We start from the raw sequence: 24,875 nt of genomic DNA, 5'->3' as shown, positions 1-24,875 counted from the left end.
GCAGAGAAAACCTGAAGTCATTTTCAAGGTCCACCATTTCTTTTTTTTTATTATTTTTTAAAATATATTTTATTGATATTTTACCGAGAGGAAGTGAGAGGGATAGAGAGTTAGAAACATCGATGAGAGAGAAACATCGATCAGCTGCCTCCTGCACCCTTCAGTCCTCAGGCCGACGCTCTATCCACTGAGCCAAACCGGTTTCGGCAAGGTCCACCATTTCTTATTTCTTTTTAGTCGGGTCAAGATTCTAAGCTTTCCAAATCTCCGTTTTCTGGCTAATGCAAAGAAAATAGGATTCCACTGAGTCTCCTTTCTACCTACGCCAGGACTTCTGTGAGGATCAAATGAGATGAGGCACAGGAAAAGGCTTCAGACATTTGGTTATAGTGTAGTGTTTCCACCTGGCTATAAAACAAGTCGTGTTCCTGGGCTGAAGAAACTGCAAGGAGGCTATTCACTAGGGAGAGGAAGCCGGGAGTTGCTACTTGATGCCATTACCCGGACGGAGGGAAGGACACTTAGCATATTAGCCTTTTATATAGATAGATAGGATAGCAGTTTCAAAGCTACTTTTTGTATATTGTAGGACTGAGTGAACAAGGGAAATACATAGAGGATATGGTGAACCAGATTTCTTACTGTCAGAGAATGGAGTTACACATGGGATGGAGGAAGATTAGAATGAATTCTGTGGTGTTAAATTGGAATTGGAGGTATTAATATGAACTCGTGGTTTTCAATATAGATTAAATAGATGCAGATATATGTGTGAATACTTATGTTTATATTCATTTTACTTTATCTATTGGAAGGGCTTAGAAGAAAGATACCTCAATAGCACAGAGCACTTCCAATACTAAGATCTTGGTTCTAAGTACCATTCTCCACTAAGAAGAGCCAAGGCCCCTTGGAGAAATGTATAATTTTGGTGCTGGAGCAGGGAACGTACCATATGAGCCTGGAACATCTTGAACCAGAAAATAAAGAATTGCTCAAAATGGTAGGGATATGTCAAAAGGACATAAGAGTTGGTTTGAAGGGGCTCCTGTTGGGCAAATCTGGGATAATATTAACACAGCATCAAAATAACTAGCAATAGTAACAGAATAGCCAAGGAATAAAATGAGAATCAATAGGTCCATATTGATATACAGTCATGCACTGCTTATCAGCAGGGATATGTTCTGAGAATACATTGTTAGGCAATTTTATCATCGTGCGGACATCAGAGTGCACTTACACAAACGTAGATGGTGTAGCCTACTGCACACCGAGGCTGTCTGTTACAGCCTATGCTCCTAGCTGCCAGCCCGTACAGCATGTTTACTGTACAAAACAACATGAGATTAAATCAAAGCCTGAGAAAATAATACAATCAAGATACACAGTAAACACAAAATGTGTGAGACTGTGCCTGGGTAACACAGCATATTATTTTACAGCAAACTTTTTTTTATAAGAAAAGTACAATCTAAAATAACAATATACTAAATACATATTAACAGTAACATAGTTATTTACTACCATTATCAGATATTATGTATCATATATGATTGTATGTGCTATACTTTTATTCGATTGGTAGGGCAGTAGGTTGTTTACACCAACATGTAAGCAATGTGCTGTGCTATAATGCTAGGCAACAGGAATTTTTCATCTCCATTATAATATTTCTTAGAATACCAGCTAATAAATACAGAAGGGATGATGGAGTTTTAAAACCACCATTTTATAATCATTATAGAAATACTTGATTCAAGCCAAGAATCATCAGTGGGTGCTAAAACTAGTGGGTGAAAGTTTAATGAAGTATATAACACTTACATAGTCTCAAAAGTATTCACCCATAAATTAATTAAAGGGAAGAATTGTGACTTTACAGTGGATTAACTTAGCAGACACCATCTTAATCGAGTGATCAAAGTTACTATCACCAGTAATAAGGCAGATGCATCCTGACATCATATTTCAAGACGACACCTTACTTCTGTGGTCTTCCTGCCAAAATACACAGTCTGAATAATTACAAAGAAGTATTAACAAAACCAAAATTAAGGGACATTCTGCAATATAACTAATCTGTACAAAAATGTTAAGGTAATGAGAGACAAAGGTTGAGAAACTATTCCTGGTTATAAAGAGACATGACAACTAAATGTGTGATTCTGTATTGGGTCCCAGATCAGGGAAAAAGGCAAAAAAAACTGTAGAAGACATTATTGGGACAATTGGCTAACTTGAAATATAGGTTGTGGTTTAGATAATAGTTTTATAAATTTTTAATTTCTGGATTTTAATCAATGTACTGTAGCTATGTAAGAGAAAAATCCTGTATACCTCAGCAATTGTTGGAATTAATCTTAAGGAAATAGGGTTGAACATGTGTGAAAATACTGAATTATTCTTGCAGTGAATAGTTGCTATGAATAGTAGCAAAAATTGGAAGTAAGATTGCTTGAACAAATTATGGCACATCATACAGTAAAATACCATGCAGCCCTTAAAATTGTTGTAGGTGTCTGTATTTACCCAGAAAGATGTTTCCAGTTAGATTAGTGAGACTTTTTGTTGTTGTTGTTGTTGAATGAAACAGGACAACTCAGGCTACCTTAAATATCTAGGGTAGATCATAGGAACAAAGGAATAAATGAGAAATCTCTAGAAAGGGAGAGATAGCTCTGGGGAGCTCAACCTTGAACTTCAAGGACTTTTCTTCTTTCTAAGGCAGTGTCATTAAAGTGACTCAACTCTAGGGACCTGCAGTTTCTTGATGCAGAGTTTACCCTATGCCCCAAAGGATCTGCTTGTTCCAGCCTTATAAGGGGTGTATTTATATATTACAGACAGGCCTTTAAGGATGGTTTACATGTGGATTGGGCCCATTGCTTGAAGAGAAGAAATTTTTGGGAACTAGGAAGTCACTTCATTTGTTACCTACCTCAGTAGGATTGTGTAAGAATTAAAAAAAAAAAAAAAATCAAAGCAGAATCCAAAATACTATGTACAGGATAGTCTGATTTTGTAGAAATGTAAAGGGAGTTTGGGAGTAGGAGTAGAGAATCAAGAGTTCTGTCTAGTTATGTTAATTTTGAGATTCCAATTAGACATTCAGTGGAGAGCTGAATTCTTTTGTGGCCAAAGTGACGAACAAGTAACATCAGCCCTTATATTTGAACACAAATGATAAATAAAAATCACCTAAACATCCCTTTTTCTACTGTTGAGCCGTGATAGGTCAGCCCACAGAAGTAAAATACTTTAAGAGCCAGGAGCTGATAAATGCAAATCTTTATTACTCTTTCAGATATTCACACAGAAGCAGTTCAGGCCGCACTGGCAAAGCATAAAGAACAAAAAATGGCTTTGCCCATGCCAACCAAAAGGCGGTCCACATTCGTCCAGTCTCCTGCGGATGCCTGCACGCCTCCTGGTAAGTTTGTCACAATCTTTCCCTCTGACAGTTGCTGCTTTGATGTTCCTGAAATAAGTTCTAGTCTTTCTTTCTGAGGAAGGAGCCAGAACACTCTCCTCCTCATCAGAGGTGTGTGAGAGCACACACTGAAGATCAGGGTGTGTGAGAGCACACACTGAAGATCAGGGTGTGTGAGAGCACACACTGAAGATCAGGGTGTGTGAGAGCACACACGGATGGGGGCTTGTTGTGGTTGTTGCATTGTAAACAGCACACAAAAAGAGGTCTTAAGAGTAAAGCTATTAAAAATTTTTTTTTCTCCTTCGGAATTTCTGGCATATTCTTGCTATACCCCAAAAATCATGTAATCATAAATATATACAGGCTAAAACTTAGTCTAACACAGCTCTGCTATGGTTAAATAGCTATTTTCATGGACATTCAAAACATGACCGATAGTCCTATATTTCTTTAACAAATTTATACTCCTGATTCAGGTACTTTGTCTCCGCTACAGTCATAGGAGTAAGTAGACTTGGGACAACATGTTGTGTGTCATTAAAGATGATGGGAGAGCAGTCAGGTAAAGTTGTAATAGATATGAAAACGTGTGTGTGTGTGTGTGTGTGTGTGTGTGTGTGTGTGTGTCTGTGTGTGTGTGAATGTATTGTGTATACATTTACATATTTTTAAGAATCACTTCCTATAATAGGGTCATGAGATCAGTGGAAACCAAGTGTCTTCATCCCGTTCCTATTCCCAGACTATTCTTACTCCTCCTAAAGTAAATTTAAGAGTTATCATTTCATATTTGAGGCGCAGCTGGAACAACTTGAAGTTGTCTTGTCTATTCAGAATCTTTAAGTTTTTAAAAACTTAAAAAACTTTTTTTAGATGTCCCCACAAAAATCTCTGTATAGGCCTCTGAGGCTATAGATAATAAATCTGTTTTATTTTTATTCTTTTCCATATTATTATTATTTTATATTTTTATTAATTTCGGAGAGGGAGGGAGAGAGAGATAAAAACATCAGTGATGAGAGAGAACCATTGACTGGCTGCCTCCTGCATTGAGCCGGCAACCTGGGCATGTGCCCTGACGGGGAATCGAACTGTGACCTCCTGGTTCATAGGTCAACACTCAACCACTGAGCCACACTGGCCGGCAGTAAATCTATTTTAGAGCCTCAATGTAGTGTCTGTGTCCCTAAGGTCACGGTACTGGTAATGAAATCTTTAGGTAAAAGATTTCCCCATATTGTTTTGATCTAAACTACTTACTGTGTCTCTTGGGGAGATTCCCAGGAAGGTTACTTTGTTGTGGTTGATTTTGAATCACAGCTGTCAAGTTGAGCTATTCACACTTGATCCTAATCTCTGGTCCATGTTCATATTAATAAGTTTTCTCCTAGGTTTTGGCTAACTTCTCAGAGCATTTGGGTATGCTGTGGGCTCATTAACTGCGTGTGCTTTTTTTTTTTTCCTTTACATCTGTGGTGTCAATATGTTTGAAAGAGAAATAGCTTTGTGGCTTCAAGTGTTTCTCAAAATGAAATTCAGGATACCCCTAGCAGACCATCACAATAAGACCTTTTGTGTCTATAGTGGTGCCTACTTCCAACCCACTCATTCGAAATCTTGGATGCTTTCCCTCCCGCATTCGTACAGCAGTCGGGTTCTCAGGGACAAAGGGGGCTCTCAGTTGTGGCTGTTCCTTGTTGGCAGATTGTGCTACAGCGCAGCTGAGGTTCAGTTGTAGTAAATGGCAAAGGGTAGAGAGCAATGTGACTCTTGGTTCTCAGAAACAATCCTCTCCAGAACTGTATTAAAGAAACGCAGTTTCAGAGTAAATAGTCTGCTCTCATGGCCTTGGGTTAAATGTGAGAGTGCAGCAAAGGATCTTGCTAATGCTCAGAAGAAATGGAAACCTTTTTTGTCCCCTTTTACAAAAGTCACTGCCTGAGGGGAATTTACCCACCCTAGAAACAAATCTCGGCTGTTCGGGCTGAATGAGACCATAGTCCTTTGGAATTCATGTATTTCTAAACCCGAATGTTCCACTCTGTCTACAGCCTTAAAGATATGCTTTAATGTTCTTGATCACCTTACATGTTTTTGTTTTTCTTTTTAAGTTCCTGCACCTGGAACTTAGTTGATCCTGTATACTCAAGTAATCTGTAGTAGTAATCATTACAATACAGTATCATATGCCGCACTAAACATTACCATAAAATGTTACTTCATGCTTTTTAACATTAAAAAGAATAGTACCCTATACATTTTTTCATGAAAAAATTACATGGAGTTTATTCCTGCCTAATGAATCAGTCCTAATGGGAACAAAAGCGTATTTCAGGAAACTGTCAATTCACCTTACATGTTTTAATAATTGCATGATTGTCAAGATTCAGTCCTCTCTCCTAAGACCTTTAAAAGGTTTCCTATTCATTTATCTCCTCTTCTGGGGATCGATGAAAATAGCATATACAAAATCTTTATGTGCTCTTAGGGACATTGTTACTGGAACCCCAATGTTTTTCCTTGAGTCCACCTTGCCTACAAGCATTGGCCCCAAAAAATGCATGAGCAGGAGCTTTCAGTATAGAAAGAAAAATAGTTTGTTGTTGTTGTTGTTTTTATTGATATCAGAGAGGAAGGGAGAGGGAGAAAGAGAAACATCAATGATGAGAGAGAATCACTGATCGGCTGCCTCCTACATGCCCCACACTGGGGATTGAGCCTGCAACCCTGGGCATGTGCCCTGACCGGGAATCAAATCGTGACATCCTGGTTCATAGGTCGACGCTCAACCACTGAGCCAAGCTGGGCGGGCGAAATAAAAATAGTTTAATATTGAATTGACCAGTCCCGATATGGAGAGCTAATGCTAAAGATCTGATGTCGTGTAGTTTACAGATTATATAGGGCAAAATCACAAAACACAATGGGTTTAGGGGTTGGGAAGCTCACTGGTCAGAGAGGTAAGGGTAATGAATCATTTCTTCAGGTCTTGAGGACAGTTCTTAGGTTTCGGTCTCATGGGAAAGTAACCAGGGGTCTTTCTATATTAAGGCTCAGGATCTGAAACATAACTTAGGTCAAGGTGTTTTCTTTAGCCTGGCAGAGGTCCAGACCATGTGACCATGGTCCAGCTACTGTCTCCTGATACCTGAGTGGTGGTGGTGAGATTGCTGATTAGAGGGAAAGACTAGGTCTATGAGAGAGAGAGAGAGAGAGAGAGAGAGAATGAATATGAATGAATTTCCAGAGCTAGAATTTAAAACTAAATTTAATCAAAGTATTAAGGACCCTTGGTTTCGACATCAATGTTTTCAAATAGAAGGTGAATTCTCCCCTCCATAGTGATTTCTCACAGTTCCCACATAGAGCTAGGTCTTGATGCTCTCAGTTTACAATTACGCACATGCCTAGCAGAAATACTAGGGAACGCGGGAAGACCTGTATCATAAGGCGTCTGTTAGCACCTTTCAGTTTAGAGGATGGAATTTGCTGTTCCCAAGTTAGGGTTCAGGATCCATTCTCTCCAAGCTTCTGAGAGCCCGTTAGAGACTCGCTGTCTCCTATTCATGTTGCAGTTTAAGCCTCTGTCACTGTCTCCCAGACTAACCCAGGGGTGGCAGGTAGACTTTATCTCACATGTCTACTCGAGCATCCCCTGAAGCAGTGGCATTTAGAAGAATACCCAGTCTTCACACAAGGATGGGGAGGAAGAGGAGGATTGACACTCATTATTGCTGGTTAAAGGCTGTATTAAAAAAACACAGGTTCTGGGCAGCTATCAAAGATGAACTTGCTTTGACTTTGTTTCTAGAAAAGCTGTGCCACTCCTAAAGGGCAAAATTAATCTCAAATCTCATAGTATTTTAGTCGCATTTTTCTTTGTGCACTGAGAGGTCACACTACACATCACTCAGGTCAAGAATGTGTGAGCGGTCAGGGCCCTCACTCTGATGTGCTGTCCAGTGTGAACCTAGTTGTGGGATACCTGCTTGAGTGCATTAGCCAGTCAGCTTGTTTGAGGGGCCCCCTCAGCACATAAAATTAGAATTACTGACTTGATGACAATTTAGAGCTATTTGGGAGGGGGGATTTAATAAAAAGGATTTAAGGAGAAAATATGGTAAATGGTAAATAGCTGGCATGGGAAATAATTTGCCTTTCATTTATAAATCATTCTCAAATAGTAAAGTGTCAATCAACCTAACATTTACTGATTGATATGTACACTGAATTCTATCTTGTGGATTGAAAAATTTAAATTCTCCAAGTTGGTAGCACCCCATGGTTCTTTTAGTGTCTGAGTCCTTTTAGACTGCTTGAATTACTGCCATCCAGTTCCCCTTATGTGCTGAAATCATTTACCAATGTCATGAGACAATTACCTCAGCTCTTTCTTTGTGGAGGTTCTTTGTGTAAAACTATTACTCATTCATACGAATAAACACAATATAAGAACTGCAGCATATATTTTTCCCCTCTCAGCTTTTTCTGCACCCAGGTGGGCTTACCCAACACTGCATTGAGGGTACCAGGATGGTCAAATAAATCACAGTATGGCCCCAAAACACAGTAAGCTATTTCAACCGGCTTGGGTAGAGACTAAGCTTCAATTTAGAGGTCTAGTCTCACATAAGGCCCTGCTTGAAGTGACTGTGGCAGTAATTCATAGCACCAGACAAGGAGAATTTTACCTCTGTGCTTCTCTGACGGGTGGACAGACTGGAATATTGCTATACTTTTAACGTGCTTTAACAGTGCTTTATGGAATTACAGTGTGTTATGGTCTATAAAAGACTTTCAGGCACCTGCGGCTGTCCTGCCCCCTTTGCTCCTCGTAAGCGTCTGTGAGGCAGGAAGGGCAGATTTCTTTAGAGATGAGGAAATAAGCAGTTCAGTCACTTACCTCAGGTCAAACAGCAACTAAGCCTCAGACCTGAGTCTTCTTGACTTTGTTTTTCACTCTACTACTGCCTCATGCTTGGGAAATCTTTCTTTACTTAATGGTACTGGGATGGGGATTATTCTAAACAAATTGAGTAACTATTGCCTTCTGAGGACAGATAGCCCAAAATACACATCAGTCAGTTAATTTGAACTTAAAAGAGATAACCTGTCAGAATTACCAACTTGGGAAGTTTTTTCTAAATATTTTAATTTTGTTCAAAACCACAAGATAAACAGAGCAGGCAAATCAGACCTCTATAAATATGCTCTAATAGATTTGGATAATTTTAATAGCATATTTTCAATATTAGTATGGGTTAGCAACAGTTCACAATTACTTACGAAGCTAGTAAAACTCAATATTCTTTAACCCAAAGCACAATAAAAACCCACTCTTAACAGATTGAATTCATTGATTTCAATAGCTAGTTGTAAAATTTAAGGTTTGCCAATAAAAGTTAACTTCATAGTTACCATTTATAGTGAAAGGGCGAAGTACTTAACTTTTTATTTTTTCATTTTCAGTTCTCTCGATGATCCTCTAGTGGTCTGCAAACTCATTAGTCAACAGAACCAAATATCAACAGTACAACGATTGAAATTTCTTTTGAGAGCCAAATTTTTTAAACTTAAACTTCTTCTAACGCCACTTCTTCAAAATAGCCTCGCCCAAGCCGTGGTATTTTGTGGAAGAGCCACACTCAAGGGGCCAAAGAGCCGCATGTGGCTCATAAGCCGCAGTTTGCCGACCACTGCACAGTCTACCGTCTCTACCCCATTTTACAGATGAGAAAACAGGTGTAGAGGTTCTATAAATTGCCCAACTTCTGTTTCTAGCTGTGTAATCAATTAGATCACCCGAAAACTCCTAGAAATTGGGGAAAGAAAACATACCTTTAGAAGTGCTAGATAGAATAAAACCAGCTTCCTTTTAAAGAACATACAGGAGCAAGAGAGAGAAAGATCACTGAAAATCTGCATGGTGAGATGGGCACACTTGGCTCCCCTGCAGAAAGGGAGGCAGTAAAGTAGGGGTCTAAATTTTAGTCACCATAAGGGGTAGAAAGGTAAGACCTTGGACCTCTATAGGTTGGAAGCTGGAATCGAGATCCCTGGAGAGGCTTATATCTTCACCAGAAGAATGAGTTTGAAAAAGTTAAACTGCCAGCAAAAGAAGATGTTGTCAAGAAAGCTTGACTTGCACCTGGCCTTGGGATGATAGACAGGCATCTTCCCTCAGTACTTGTGGTCAGTGGGTACAGGATTTAAATTTCACGGCTGTATCTGCTGAGAACTAACATAAAGGCTGGTCATCACCCTCTGGCACACACAGCCTCAGCCTAGGAACTTGGGATTCCCACAGCTACAGACCCACTGAATGTGAGCAAACCATCCAAAAATAGAAACACTCGCCTTCATAGAACAACAAACAGAGAATTAAGACCCCTAAGAACGGAGCACACCCACACCTCCCCCACCCCTTCTCCCCCCACAGGCATGCATCCCCGAAACTCAAAGGGACCCCATAAGGTTTGTAACCAGGTCAGCAGTGGGCGGTGGCAGTTCATCCCAGGCAAACCCCTGAACCTGCCCCCAAGGCCCCCTTTTCTCTGACTCCTTAGTGAGCCAAAGCAGCCCCGCCTAGGCTCATTTCCCCAGCCCTTCTTTGTGTCACTGCCCCCAGCTTTAACAAACGTCCTCGAAAGCTCACCTGGCCTCATGTGGTGAACTTTTTCCTGGACGAAGTCAAGAACCTGCACACTACTGGCTGGCCCTAGGCAGACCCTCCTCAGGGCCAGTTCCTCTTTCTTGTACAGTTAGTCATTGCTGGTCCTGGCATCCCCATCCATCGGGTTTTGCCGCTTTTTTGGGCCGGGAGCTGAAATAAAACTAAGGCCTAGATGTTATCTCTAGGGGGGAAAGGTCAGGGGTCTCCACCGCATGATTAGGGGAGGAAAGGCCACCCTGCAGGCCAGGGCTGTGCCAGTTTTGCCCGTTGCTAAGCACCTGGGACTCTCTGCCCTGGTGACCTTCTGTATCTGGCTGTAAATTGCTAGGTCAGTTTGTTCAGCTATCTGTCTCAGTTTCCCCATTCCACTTGCCAAGGAATTTTCCTGGTTTCTTCCTATCCTGCCTCAGGGAGAGGCCATGTGGAAGTGAACCAAAGCACCCCAACACCAAGGCACCCCAGCACCAAGCACCCAAGTACATAGGGGAGGCCATGCTGTGTACTCCAGCAGCCACTCAGCTACCCTAGCAGCTAGCACAGGAAACAGATGAACCATATGCATCGGAGCAAAACTGAGCAATAAAATGACTGAAAACAGTTTTCAAGCCTCTGAGTTGGGGGGTAGTTTGTATACACAGCCAAGACAACTTTAAGAGACACAAAGCACAGCGTGATTAGATTATGCTAATTACTTGTATTATTGAGTTCTAAAAGCCCATGGCCTCCACCTCCACTTCCCCTGAGCCCAAATGTGAGGCTCCTTCTACTCCAGCAGGTCTGGAGGGTGGGGAGGAAAAGACCCCTAAGAGCAGCTCTCGGTGGCAGAGCTGAGATTGAAGTCCAGATCAGTCAGACTTTTAAAGCCCATTCTCTAAACCACTCGCATATTGCCTCTCATTCTACCATATTGTCAGTAAATATTTTCTGGTAATTTTGGAGCTCTAACAATTGCATGTTTTGATCTAAATTTCAAATAGGCAATAAGTGAAAAAAAAAAATCTCTCTTCTCACCCCACTATTATTTGTAACTAGAGGCCCGGTGCATGGATTCATGCACCAGTGGGGTCCCTCGGCCTGCCCTGCAAGGATCAGGTCAAAACCAGCTCTCCAACATCCCTTGAGGGGTCCCGGATTGTGAGAGGCTGCAGGCCAGGCCAAGGGACTCCACCAGTGCACTATTGGGGCCAGGGAGGGACCATGGGAGGGCTCCAGAGCGTGTCCGGCCATCTCACTCAGTCCCGATTGGCCGGACCCCAGCAGCAAGCTAACCTGCCATTCAGAGCATCTGCCCCCTGGTGTTCAGTGCATGTCATAGCAACTGGTCAAACAGTCAAACAAATAGTCGGACACTTAGCATATTAGGCTTTTATTATGTAGGATATTGATTTGTTTTATAAACTTTTTTCATAGATGTGGGAAAATATCTAGAAAAACAATGTTTGGAGACCCCTCCCCCCCATAGGTAGAGTGACCCTGGAGTAATTATAGTGACTGCACCTTCTCTCAGAAGTATCCCCATTTGGATTTTAATGGTCAGGCAACTCATGGACCTCTTGCTAATTAATTAGTCTCTTGGTGGTGATTTTCAGTCCCAGCCAGCTCTCTGTGCACAGAGATAGATTATTGTGGGGTGTGAAAATCTCTTGGGTAGTTCTGAAGACTCCCTAACACTTCTCTGGTGAAACAGCATGCATGCACCCATTTGGGTTTGGTGCTCGATTCAGTTGCTCAGGATTGTTGCCCATGGTAGTTTCAGATTGGCCTGCTTCCAGAACTAACCTTTTCATCTTCTCTCCCATATATATTTTTACTCCCAGGCTGTCTCCTCTGGGGTTTCTAAAAAATTTTCCCTAAACTTCAAACTTTTTCCTTGCCTCTAGAGAAACTTGCTTTGCCTCAGGTTGTATAGACTGACTTCCAGATTTCCATCCTCTCACCCAGGTGTCAGTTTCACCACAGTTTTTTAAATTAGCTTTTTGTAGCTTTACTGAATTGTAATAGACGTAAACAGCACATATTTAAAGTATACTTCTGGTAAGTGTTGACCAGAAACACATGAAGTCATCACCACGATTAAGATAAACAAGCCCCCCAGGTTTCCTCATGATCCCTTTGTAAGCCCCTCTCCCCATCCTCGCTAGATAACCGCTGATCTGTTTTCTATCACTACATTAGTCTGCATTTTCTAGGATTTTATATAAATAGAATCATACAGTTGTACTTCTTTACGGGGGCTTGGGGAAAAGGTTTGGCTTCTTTTACTCAGTGTAAATATTTTGAGATTCATTCACTTTGTGTGTATCAGTACTGTAGTTTATTCCTTTTTACTGTTGATTAGTATCCCATCATATACATACACCACAATTTATCCATTCAGTTATTGATGGATATTTGAGTTGTTTGCTTTTTAAAAAAATTTTTTTATTGATTTCAGAGAGGAAGGGATAGGAGGGGAGAGAGAGAGAGAGAAACATCAATGATGAGAGAAAATCATGGATTGGCTGCCTCCTACATGCCTCACACAGGGGATTGAGTCCTGCAACCCGCAGACATTCCCTGACTAGGAATCGAACTGTGACCTCCTGGTTCATAGGTCAGTGCTCAACCACTGAGCCATGCCAGCTGGGCTGCTCCTATTTTTAGTTATTCAAATAAAATTCCTATGAACATCTATGTGCAAGTCCTTGTATAGGTTTGCTTTCATTTATCAGGAGCAGAGTGGATATGGTAGGTATTTAAATTCAACCTGTAAATTAGATTTATTAATTAATAAACACTTTTAGATATAATAAATATATTTTCCACCAAGAAGGGGGACGTCATTTCCACACATGGCTAATGACTGAAAGTGCTACAGTAGTTAAGAACAGTTAGTAAACTCGGCTTTTCTTTCCTTAGAATGTATGTTTTCTAATTGGTTATAAATGGAGGTTAGGCTTCCGGTGATCAGTATTAAATGATGCTGTGTTAAAATCATATCAGTTATAAACTGAAGGGCAAACTGTGTTTTCAAAATTGTGTTGTGTAGATGTACTCATCATATACAAGAGCTTAGGTAAGGGACTTTAGTTATAACAGATAAACATTTGTGAGTTCATGTTCAACCAGAGCAGAATCAATGGGGAAATGATAGCTTTATTTCTATTCATTTAATCTTCCCTGAACTTCTACAAATTCATTGCAATTTTCTGGGTGACATTAAATAAATATCCTATATAATAAAAAGCTAAGGTGCAAATCAACCCAACAGTGGAATGACCGGTCGCTATGATGCACACTCACCACCAGGGGGCAGATGCTCAATGTAGGAGCTGCCCCCTAGTGGTCAGTGTGCTCCCACAGGAGGAGCACTGCTCAGCCAGAAACTGGGCTTACGGCTGGCAAGTGCAGCGGCGGTGGCGGGAACCTCTCCCACCTCCGCAGCAGCGCTAAGGATGTCCCACTGCCGTGGGGAGCGGGCCCAAGCCAGCAGTTGGACATCCCCCAAGGGCTCTCAGACTGCGAGAGGGCACAGGGCAGGTTGAAGGCCCTCCACCCCGCCCGAGTGCATGAATTTCGTGCACTGGGCCTCTAGCATAAATATATTTTAATTGACTTTTAGAGAGAGTGGAAGGGTGAGGGAGAGGGAGAGAGAAACATCAGTCAGCTGCCTCCTGCATGCCCCCTACTGGGGAGTAAGCCCCAAACCCCGAGCATGTGCCCTGACCAGGAATCATACCAGCTATCTTTCGGTGCAGGAGACAGTGCTCAACCAACTGAGCAACACCAGCCAGGGCAACATATAAGTATTAAGGGAGCTCGTTTTTATTTTTAAAAAGATACAGTCTCAGAGAAGTGCTTACATTTTGTGTGATCTTAAACACAATCAGCTTTAAGCTTTGCCCGGCCAGTTTCATGAGGTAACGTAGGGTGGGTTATTCTGGGAGGAAAAGGAGACCTAATGTTTATTTTCCACCTGCTATTGTGCTGTCACTGCTGGGGCTGCTTTCTGGACACGGACTCATTTCATTGGCCTACTACTGCAGTTAACATAAAAGCCAGTTTCCTTAGCACGTCTTACACTGACCTTAGCAACCAAGTGCTGTTCCCTTGTCCACCCTCATCTTTTTTCACTACCGATTTTGCATCCTGTGCTTCAGCTAGTCTAATTTCATTCAGATCTTCAATGTGCCTTGTTTTCTGTCCCTTCCCAGCTTTCCCTCTACCCGCACTTCTTTCTCCCCAACCTTATGCTTCTCATAACTAATTGCTCATCTTTTTATATCAAACTAGTGAAGTGCTTAGTAGTGTTTATTGAATGGCTGAACAAACAGCCAGGCTTCTCAGATGGGTAATCTTACCCACACATCACACAGCCAGTAAGGGGTGGACCCCAGGGGTCACACGGAAGACAGACAGCAGAGCCATGTTTCCCCACTAAACTCTGCCACGCTGCCCACAGTCATGGTCACTGAACACTCTGAGGAGGACTGCAGGCCAGTGAGGAAATTGAATTGAAACAATATACCTAATTACATAATTGATTCAATATAGAAACATAATGAAGCCAGTTTTCGATAAACTTAATCATGAAAATACTGCCTTTACTATCTTTTAAAAATTGAGTTATTCTGATTTTAGACTTATACAGATTAAAATAAATGATTCAATGAAGATAGCCTGCGTATCTAGTGGAGTTTATGGGATCCAGAGATATATTATCTATACCCTAAAAATAATTTATTCTAAGGGTCAGGTTCACCTGTCCCAGCCTCCCCCGATCCCCTTCTTTAGCATATTTGCAAAGATAGAAATCTCTCTCCCAAGAGAGAGAATAGAATAGAAATGTTAGAATAATTTCTGGAAATTATGCAAAATGCTTTCCTTAAAACATGACAGATGCTATTACGTTTCTTTATATTTTCCTTTAATCATCCTCCTTTTGCATTATAGATCTCTTTGCCCTTTAAAGAACCTCATTGTTTATCCCTTTGAGGTCTGATCACTGTCTACATCTCCAGCCTCACCTGGTGCCCCTTACCTCTTCAAAGTCTTTGCTCCATTTACATAGAAGTCCTTGAAATCCCCAACTGGGATTGGTGCCCCTGGAGTGAAACCCTTGCTTACCCTATTTCTTAGCATCTGTTGTATTCCTGTGAAACAGTCTGGGGTTGTGTGTCTCTCCTGTACTAGACTGTAAGCCTTTTTAGGGCCCTTCCTGTCTCATAAGAACTCATACATCTCAGGATCCCCGGAACCTGATATATAGTTCCTGGCATAGGTAGTGATTATGTAGTACATTGTAAAAAAATACACACCACAAAACAAAACAAATCTTGGGCCTCATATCTCCTTCAATATGAGATAATAATTTGGAAGTAGTCCAGAGCAGAAAGCAAGGATAAACTTTCTCTCTTGCAAAATTTGACTTCTAGATTAAATTAATCTTTTGTGGTTCAAATTTCCATTGTTGGTACTTGCAGTGTTATCTCTCTAGTTCTTTGAGCCAAAGTAGAACATGGACCTATAGGTTCACCTGAATTATAGGAAAGAATTCAACAGGACTAATCACAGAACATTTAATTTTTTAAAAAAATGAATGAAATTCAATACGCAGGCCATAAACTATAACCCCTAAAATCATTTAAAGGGTTTGTCTCACATCAGACCAAATGCCCCTTAATTTGTGTGCCTCGTCAGCTTGGAGCCCTGGAACAAATCCCTGACTTCTGCTGCCCTTGGCTATCCTATATTTGGTTAATTTTTTTTCTTCTTTTCAATATGCTTTTCTAATTTAGGCCTTATTTTCCTGAAGTCAGGGCCAGGCTAAATACAGACCTCAGTGAATTTCTCACAGTTCTTCTCTGAGAATTAAGAAGAGAAATACAGATCAGTGCCCTCTCCTGTCATGTTTGGAAAGCTTACCTGTGCCAAGTGACCAGCTGTCTTTTTCACTGAAACCTTGAATGCCTTCAGGCTAAGCATTATTCCTTATTCCACATCAGTTCCCCAGCCTCTCACTGACACTTAAGTTGTTGTTAATTAAAATAAGTTTTTATATCTCCCTATCAAGATTATTTCCTTTTAAGTAAACATTAATTAATAAGTACTTGTTGAAATCAGTGTAGCATCTGATTTATAGGTTCTATAAATTAAGAGATTGAGGATGATATATAAGCACTTCAGAATTATTTAAACATAAGTAAGATATGCCAAAGAACTTAGGTATTGATTAAACTCAGATCAGAAAAATAGTGAAGTTTAAATGTTCTAAATGGGTTTTTAAAAAATAACTTAGTTACCTGTAGATTTAGACTTAGTTTTGCAGTCTTTTGTGTGAAGACACAGCCAGCGTGGCCTCAGGTTCAAAGGCTTGGAGAAAGGGCTGATGCGCAAATTAATGCACAAGACAAGAAATATAAATTTGGAAATTATGGAGGAAGCCAGGGAAAGCTTTGCTGTAGTGGCCAAGTTCCTCTGAGTGTCTGTTCCCATCTGCTTTTATTTACTAGAACCCACAATTGCCTCTTAGGAATGCAAACAGACATATCAATGGCAATGTTTAGTAAACAGTAAGATTATCAGGTTGGGGGAGTGTGCTTTAGGCCATTGAGTCAGCAGTAGGTAATAAAATGCAAATATTCACCCTGTGAATATCAAAGAGACCAATTCAGCCTTCTGACCGGACTTCTAGCATTTATATTAATTACTGTTGATCTTGGTTCTCAGCGCTTTGGTCCATAGACCTTCCCTTGTGATTCTGGAGAAGCTTGACATATTAGTTTACCTTAAGAATGCGAATGTTTTGTCCTAGCTGGTTTGGCTCAGTGGATAGAGCGTCGGCCTGCAGACTGAAGGGTCCCAGGTTCAATTCCGGTCAAGGGCACATGTCCCGGTTGTGGGCTCTATCCCCAGTGTGGGGCGTGCAGGAGGCAGCCAATCAATGATTCTCTCTCATCATTGATGTTTCCATCTCCCTCTCCCTTTCTCTCTGAAATCAATAAAAATATATTTTTTTTAAAAAAGAATGCGAATGTTTTGCTGGTGTCAAAATTGAATGTGTGATCAATGAGCAAGTGAAAGGTCTCTGTTCTAGGCAGGATCGAGAACAACTTTTTTTCTAATTCCACACAGACACGTCTTCGGCCTCCGAGGATGAGGGCTCTCTGAGACGCCAAGCTGCGCTCTCTGCTGCCTTACAACAGAGCTTACAGAATGCGGAGTCCTGGATCAACCGTTCCATTCAGGGATCGTCCACTTCTTCATCCGCATCTTCTACGCTGTCCCATGGAGAGGTCAAAGGAACCAGTGGGTCTCTAGCTGATGTATTTGCCAATGCTCGAATAGGTAGGAGCTGGGTCTACCCAAGAAGCCCAAATTATGTCCCATTTGGCTCCCAGTATCCAGAAAAGAGTTTTTGATTTGTATTAGGTTTTTCAGAGTGGCCTAAAAAGTAGAATCAGAAAGAACATGACAGTTAATGAAGCAAAGAAGGAAACACCAGCAATACATTTGTCTGCATTTTTGGTGCAAAGTATTGCCCACCTGAAGCCATAGCTATTTCCATAAGCAATACTCAAGCTGCAAGATATAACACCAGTCTTAGCGAGGGTTTATCCCTGTTGAAGAATATTCCATTTGATCAAAGGTGTTAAAATACCAACATCTTAGATTTTTCCCAGGATTATTGTCTACGTTCTCTCAAACAAAAAACATTAAACCTGAGTAAATTCTGTACTAAGACAATTTCAGTGAGGCCCTTTTGTCTTTGGCATGAAGACTGGATTCATTGTCCTTGCTGCTGTGTTATTGCTGCAACTAGAGTGTGCAGCCCGAGGGTGGGACTCTGAGCTGCTGCGTGTTGCCTATGCACCTGTACGGTGTGTATGTAGCTTTGGCTTGGCTCTGCTTTATGTTCTTTTGTGTTTGTTTCTAAAGAGTTTGTGACAACTGCAAATCAAGATACAGCTCAGTTCTCTGCTTTTGCTTAATTGGTTGGTACACACACTAAGTGATGTATATGAACATCAGATCATGTGTCTGTTACACGTTCCTCTTTTTTCTAGACCCGTGGTCGGCAAACTCCTGCTCGCGAGCCACATGCGGCTCTTTGGCTCCTTGAGTGTGGCTCTTCCACAAAATACCACGGCCTGGGCGAGTCTATTTTGAAGAAGTGGCGTTAGAAGAAGTTTAAGTTTAAAAAATTTGGCTCTCAAAAGAAATTTCAATCGTTGTACTGTTGATATTTGGCTCTGTTGACTAATGAGTTTGCCGACCACTGTTCTAGACAATCAATTACATTTTGGTGTCTTAATTTTCTTACCAGTGACCTTTTATATCACCTTATATATATATTGTTATTTTATTTTTTCAAAGTATAAGAGGAAATTTATTTAGAATGTTACAGAGGTGAAAGAAAAGGGTCCTTGGAGCTTAGGATTGAGAAACGTAAAGGTAACAGGCCAGGGGAAGAACGAGGGGAGGGGAAAGGTGTGGGTAATCTCCCAGGAGGGAGATTGCACCTATATTCTTTTATTAATTAAAAAGAAAAACTTGGAAAAGTTTTAATTCAAGCCAATAACTTTTAACTACAATAGCTACCTTGAGGGTATGATGGACTACATTTAAAAGCCAAGTGCCAGTAGCACTGATTTGTCCTGCACTCTTAACCCTGTCCTGTCACTCACTGAACCTCCCAAAGCAGCTACAGGTGAGCATGCTCACCACCTCTTCTATTTGGAAGAGACAGCAACAGTCATGTTGGGTCAGGTTTTATTTTCACATTGGTCTAAAAGAGAACAGTTTTATCTAACATTATTGCCTTTTGCATGTTTTAAAAGAAGTAATTAATGATTCTGATAGAAAAATGTGAAAGTACTGATAAAAGAAAAATAATTTATAAACCTACTTTCCATGGATAACACTTTAATGTTATCACTTTTTCATATATCCTTTTAGACTTTATTTGCATATAAATATGTAGGTTTTATTTTTACTAAAATGAAATTACATTAAACATAACATTCATAATCAGCTTTTCTTATCACAAACATCTATTATATCATTAATTTAGAATTATACTATTTTTTTTTTTATGGTTTCAAAATATGCCACTGTATGGCCATGTCCTGGTTTATTTAGCCATTCCCCAATCTTGGACATTTAAGTATTATACATTTTTCTGCTATTATAAAAACTGTTGGGATGAACATTCATGAACACAAAACTTTATGCATTTGTCTGATTATTTCTTTAGGATGTATTTCTATAAGTGTAATTGCTGTGTCAAATACAAATGCAGGTTTTTAACACTTGTTACCACACTATCCTACAAAAGAGATATACTGCAATATACTTGTGCCAGTACTGTATTTATTTATTATTTATTTATTTATAGTTAGTACTATATTTAAAACGTTAAAAACTATTAAACTAGTAATTACAGACTTTTAGAACATAGAGATCTTACTTTCAAATTGATTTTAGAAATTGTTCATATTATGATTTTTCCCCTTTTTATCATTTTGAGTGGCTTTTTATTATTCTTGTGAATTGTATATTTTACTTCTGATTTCATTTTTTTACTTCTCCAGATGTTTTCTTCTTCTACTTTTTTTGTAACACATCCATGTTGAATGGCTCTCTTCCAATTTATGTCATTCAGTTCCTTTATATTAAGAATCTATACATGAAACAGAGTACAGTAACACTAACCATGCTTAGAGCAAGGGAAGAACCTGGTCTGTGTGTATAGATCCAAGTTGCCTATGAGTCGATTAATAGAAATGAAAAGGAGACCTATCTGTTTTTCTTCACCTGGAAACTCGAATTATCTGACCCATTCTCAAGATACTATTTCTGTCTTCAATAGAAGAAGAAATATTACAGATAAACGAACATAAACATGAAGAAATGCTTAACAGACTAGAATATTAGTAACTATATAATCATACTCACTTGGTTTCATTTTGGAGTCATTTGTAATTTTTATTTTATTTAGGATTATTTTTATTTAATATTGGTTTCCTACTAGTCTTTCTACATAGAAGAGTGTTTTTGAGAAACATTTGTTAGAGGATTTGATCTTACTAAGGCGACTTGAGTTTTTTAAAATAATTTTGGAAAACTCATAAGCCCTGGCTTAATCTGTTGCTCTCTCATTATATCTTGCTAGTAGAATTTGATTCCAAAGGTTGTTTTACAAGAGCTCATTCCCATAGTTTTCTTCCTTGCTAAAAAGCAAAGCAAAACAACAACAACAAAAATGATTTAAAAATTCTTTATTTTACTGCTAATGTAATATAATTCTAAATTTTGTTTTCTCCCCTCTTAGAGAATTTTTCTGCTCCCCCTGATGTCACTACAACTACCTCTTCATCATCATCATCATCCTCAATACGCCCAGCAAATATTGATCTGCCCCCCTCCGGAATAGTTAAAGGCATGCACAAAGGATCCAACAGGTCCAGCCTTATGGATACAGCTGATGGTAGGGAGTTCTTATGGGGTAGAAATCCAGTAACACAGGTCATCTTGAGCATGCTCTTTCAGCAGCCTGCACTGTGGCCACACTGACACTTGTTTAGACTTAGTCTGTACTTTCAAAAGATGCTTTGGCCCTGGTCGGTTTGGCTCAGTGGGTAGAGCGTTGGCCTTTGGACTGAAGGGTCCCCAGTTCGATTCCGGCCAAGGGCACATGCCTGGGTTGCGGGCTCGATCCCCAGTGTGGGGCGTGCACGAGGCAGCCCATCAATTATTTCTCTCATCATTGATATTTCTATCTCTTTTTCCCTCTCCCTTCCTCTCTGAAATCAATAAAAATATATTTAAAAAAAAAGATACTTTGAATAAAAAATTGAATATGTAAAAAGAAAAGAATGCTATAAGAGAAAAGGGAGATTAGGTGACATCTTTAAGCAATATATTAATAATAGCACCATATTCTCTGTTATCAAAACTTGTCATGGACATATTTGTATTTATTTGTCCCAGTTGAAATAGGATGAGACTGTGGGAAAAGGCCAAAAATCATTAGAAATAAAAACTTCTAAGAAAATTGATGAACTAAAATATCCCTGAAATCAATTAATTTTAACTTACCCTTTTTTCCCTTATAGGTGTTCCTGTCAGTAGCAGAGTATCCACAAAAATCCAACAGCTTCTCAACACTCTGAAACGACCCAAAAGGCCTCCCTTAAAAGAATTTTTTGTGGATGACTCTGAAGAAATTGTGGAAGGTAGTAGTAACAGTACCATAAACAAACATTTCTTAAGCAATTACTACATGTCAGGTACTATAGGATGTAAGGATGAGCAAGGCATCATTTTGGGTTAAACGAGTTCATAGTTTTCTGCTCTTTTCCCCTAAGGATCAATTATATTTTAGATCTCAGATGAAAAATAGGAAGGGAGGGCGGGAGAAAAAAGCAAAGAGATAACTATGGAGTATTGAACTATCCTTGAAAATATGCTCTTTGAAATTTGGAGCTTTGCCAAATACAGTATTTGAAAAACTAGAGGCCCGGTGCATGAAAATTCATGCACTGGAGGGGCGGTCCCTCAGCCCAGCCTGCCCCCTCTCACAGTCCGGGAGCCCTCAGGGGTGGGAGGCGACCCGGCGATCAGGGGAAGTCAACGTCCCCATCACACCTCTGCTGCTGCCATTCCTGGCAGTGCAAGACTCGGCCGGCCCTGGTTACCTGAGCCTCAAGCAGCCCTGGGTGGCTGGGTAGCCACCAACCGAGGCTTGCCTGCACCTCGGGCCGGCCTTGGGCAGCTGGGGGGCTGAGGGGACTGGGCACCGCCATCTTGTGGCTGTGGGCGCCGCCATCTTTGAGGGTGTGGCAGTCAATTAGCATATTCCCTCCTTATTTGCTGTGGGCACCGCCATATTTGTGAGGGTGTGACAGTCAATTAGCATATTCCCTCTTTATTAGATAGGATTATTTGTACTTGGCATTATCCTAGAACAGTGATCGGCAAACTCGTTAGTCAACAGAGCCAAATATCAACAGTACAATGATTGAAATTTCTTTTGAGAGCCAAATTTTTTAAACTTAAACTTTTTCTAACGCCACTTCTTCAAAATAGACTCGCCCAGGCCGTGGTATTTTGTGGAAGAGCCACACTCAAGGGGCCAAAGAGCCGCATGTGACTCGCGAGCTGCAGTTTGCCGACCACTGCCCTAGAATACTGATACCAAACTCAAAAGTTTGCCCAATCTTTTTGATATAACAGACCTTTTTGTTAAATCCGCCAGTCAACACATATACTAGTATATGACTGCTTTTTTTAAGATAACATGGTAGGCCGGCTGGTGTGGCTCAGTGGTTGAGCGTCAACCCATGAACCAGGAGGTGATGGTTCAGTTCCCGGTTAGGGCACATGCCCAGGTTGCAGACTTGATTCTCAGTAGGGGGTGTGCAGGAGGCAGCTAACCAATGATTCTCTCTCATCATTGTTGTTTCTCTCTCTCTCTCTCCCTCTCCCTTCCTTTCTTTAAAGTCAATAAAAATATATTAAAAAAAAAAGATAATGTGAAAAAAAGATAATGTGGTAGATGGTGAAAAAGGTAATCAAAATATAGTCAACTTCCTTCTTCCATTATGTTGTTTACATTTTAGACCTGTTGGAAAATATATACATGTGAGAACTAAGTTTAGCCATTAAATATGTATCAACTAATACAGGTAGTTGGAGAAGGAAAGAAATCATTTGCATCTGTGTGGTTAGGGGAAGCTTCATAGAGGAAGTGGTGATAGTGATTTATTCATTCAGTAATTTAAAAAATTTATGGATGAAATCATATGATATCTAGGAAGGATTGGGAGGGAAACACCTTGGGGGGCATAGATGAAACAAGAGTGACCATTTGGTAATTATTGAAGCTAGGTGACAAATAGATCTACCTAACAAAAGCTTTTGTCAAAAGAATTAAGCCCTGGTAGCTTTGTACTCCATTTTTACATCCTGAGACTAATAGTCACCCCAGACCTGTTACTGGAAATAGGCCCATGAGTAGTCTAGATCTGGTCTTCACCCATTTTATGCAGCAGGAAGCAACAAGCAACCTGACACATGAGGTTAAGATGAACTTTTGTTTAAGAGTCACTGAACTCATTGAGCTAAGGGGATCTTTCTCAATGCACTGATGTTCAAGGTGCTCTTGCCAATAATAACCTCACCAGGCATTTTAGCACTGTGTATTGACCAGGCAAAGGAAGCTCAAGGTTTAATAGAAATCATACTGAAACAATTTTCATTGTCAGAATAGAACCAACAGCTTGTCACTAGTTATTAATAGGCAACAGTTGTTTATTTGAATAAGAATACCTTTGGGAAAGAGATACCCCTATGTCTTTGGAAGTCTGAGTGTGCCCTGAGGTCTGCATTGAGGCCTAGTGGACGGCAACAATGTACAGACTTTTATCACCGGAAGACTGTGCCTGCCATATGTACAGTCTGTTTGCAAAACCAAAGCCATTTACTTAGCTTCATCCATGTTCTTTTTTTTTTACTTAATCTGATGGTTTAGGGTCTGGAAATATACAGAGTAGAAGGACGGTGATGTGGGAAGTGAAACTACTCAAGATATTTTAGTGAGCTTCTCAAATCTGTCATCAAATTGAGCTATAAAATATAATTTATTTCATATTCCAATTGCTCATCTAATACCTGTTGCTCATTCTGTTCATTGTCCTTTCTGTGCTTCTTCTCTTACCTCCCATTCACCTGGCTAAATCCTAACCTACCTTTAAGACTCAGCTCAGGCATTACCTCCTACAGGTGAGGGATCCCACCCCCTAAGCTGGGCAGTGTGGCCCTCTCCCGCCTGCCTTCTCTATACATGCCTCTGTCATACACTGCTCATGTTTACTTAGCTCTGTGTGTGTGTGTGTGTGTGTGTGTGTGTGTGTGTGTGTGTCCGCATTGTACTCTAGATACCCCTGGAGGACATAGACTCTGTATTCCTTGCACATAGCTTTAGAAAGAATAAATGTTTGTCAAAGAATAACAGATGCAGTATTTACTTTCTCACTGTTTATCACATCCTGGCTACATAATTGGTACTCAGTAAATACTTGATTTTTTATTCCATGTGTAAATTATCTTTCCTATTGTGAATATATAGGATTTTTTTTTTTTTTTGCTTTTTATTATTTGAATAATACTTGTTTATTGTAGAAAAATTGAAGACTTTAGCTTTATCTAAATGAAAGAATATGAAATATTATTCACTGCCAGTTTCTGGAATGATCATGTTAATAATGTAGAGCTTTTCTATCTCCCCCAAATTGAGTTCAAGTTAATTAAAATTGATTGAGCATTTTGTATTAGGCACTATAGGCAATAAGAGAAATAAGAACCATGCCTTCTCTCAAAAAGCTTAGGGTGGAGAAGAAACGTGTACAGGATCAGAAGGCCTTGAGGAGCCTTGTGCTTTAATAAGGGTGGACTACCACATGGTGTGGGCGCACCGAGGGAGAAATGGTGGGAGATGGTTTCCCAGGGAATGCACTGGTTGAGCTGCTTCTTAAGAGGGATGAGTACGGGTTCACCATGAGGCAAAGGGATTGGCCATGGAAGGAACATGCATGCCCATTGTTGGTTTGAGTCTGATACGGACCCTGTGGTGTAATTGTTACTGTCCCCATTTTACAGATGAGGAAAAACAAGACTCAGGTAACTCAGTTTGTCTAAGGTCACACTAGTAAAAGGTGAATATAAACTTGGTTTTCCTGACTCCCCATTCAGTCCCTTTTCATTGAATGTTATCTGGTAAAATGG

The 24,875-nt window shown here is 40.2% G+C and overlaps 1 protein-coding gene across 3 annotated transcripts in view; it reads left to right on the top strand.

The window, feature by feature from the left end:
- The window catches only part of DIP2B (disco interacting protein 2 homolog B), a 240,991-nt gene that overhangs the window by 150,062 nt on the left and 66,054 nt on the right, over positions 1-24,875 (top strand). The window contains exons 4-7 of one of the 3 annotated variants that reach the window (XM_080662808.1): positions 3,308-3,433; positions 17,223-17,435; positions 20,422-20,577; positions 21,206-21,325. In XM_080662808.1, the coding sequence (XP_080518934.1) occupies positions 3,308-3,433; positions 17,223-17,435; positions 20,422-20,577; positions 21,206-21,325 (615 nt within the window). Of the gene's footprint in view, positions 1-3,307; positions 3,434-17,222; positions 17,436-20,421; positions 20,578-21,205; positions 21,329-24,875 lie in introns of all 3 variants that reach the window. The other 2 variants (XM_080662807.1, XM_080662809.1) reach the window with 2 other exon arrangements.

The sequence above is a fragment of the Plecotus auritus genome, assembly GCF_963455305.1.
Source record: "Plecotus auritus genome assembly, chromosome: 3".
NCBI lineage: Eukaryota > Metazoa > Chordata > Mammalia > Chiroptera > Vespertilionidae > Plecotus > Plecotus auritus.
This window is presented reverse-complemented; position numbering and strand designations above follow the sequence as displayed.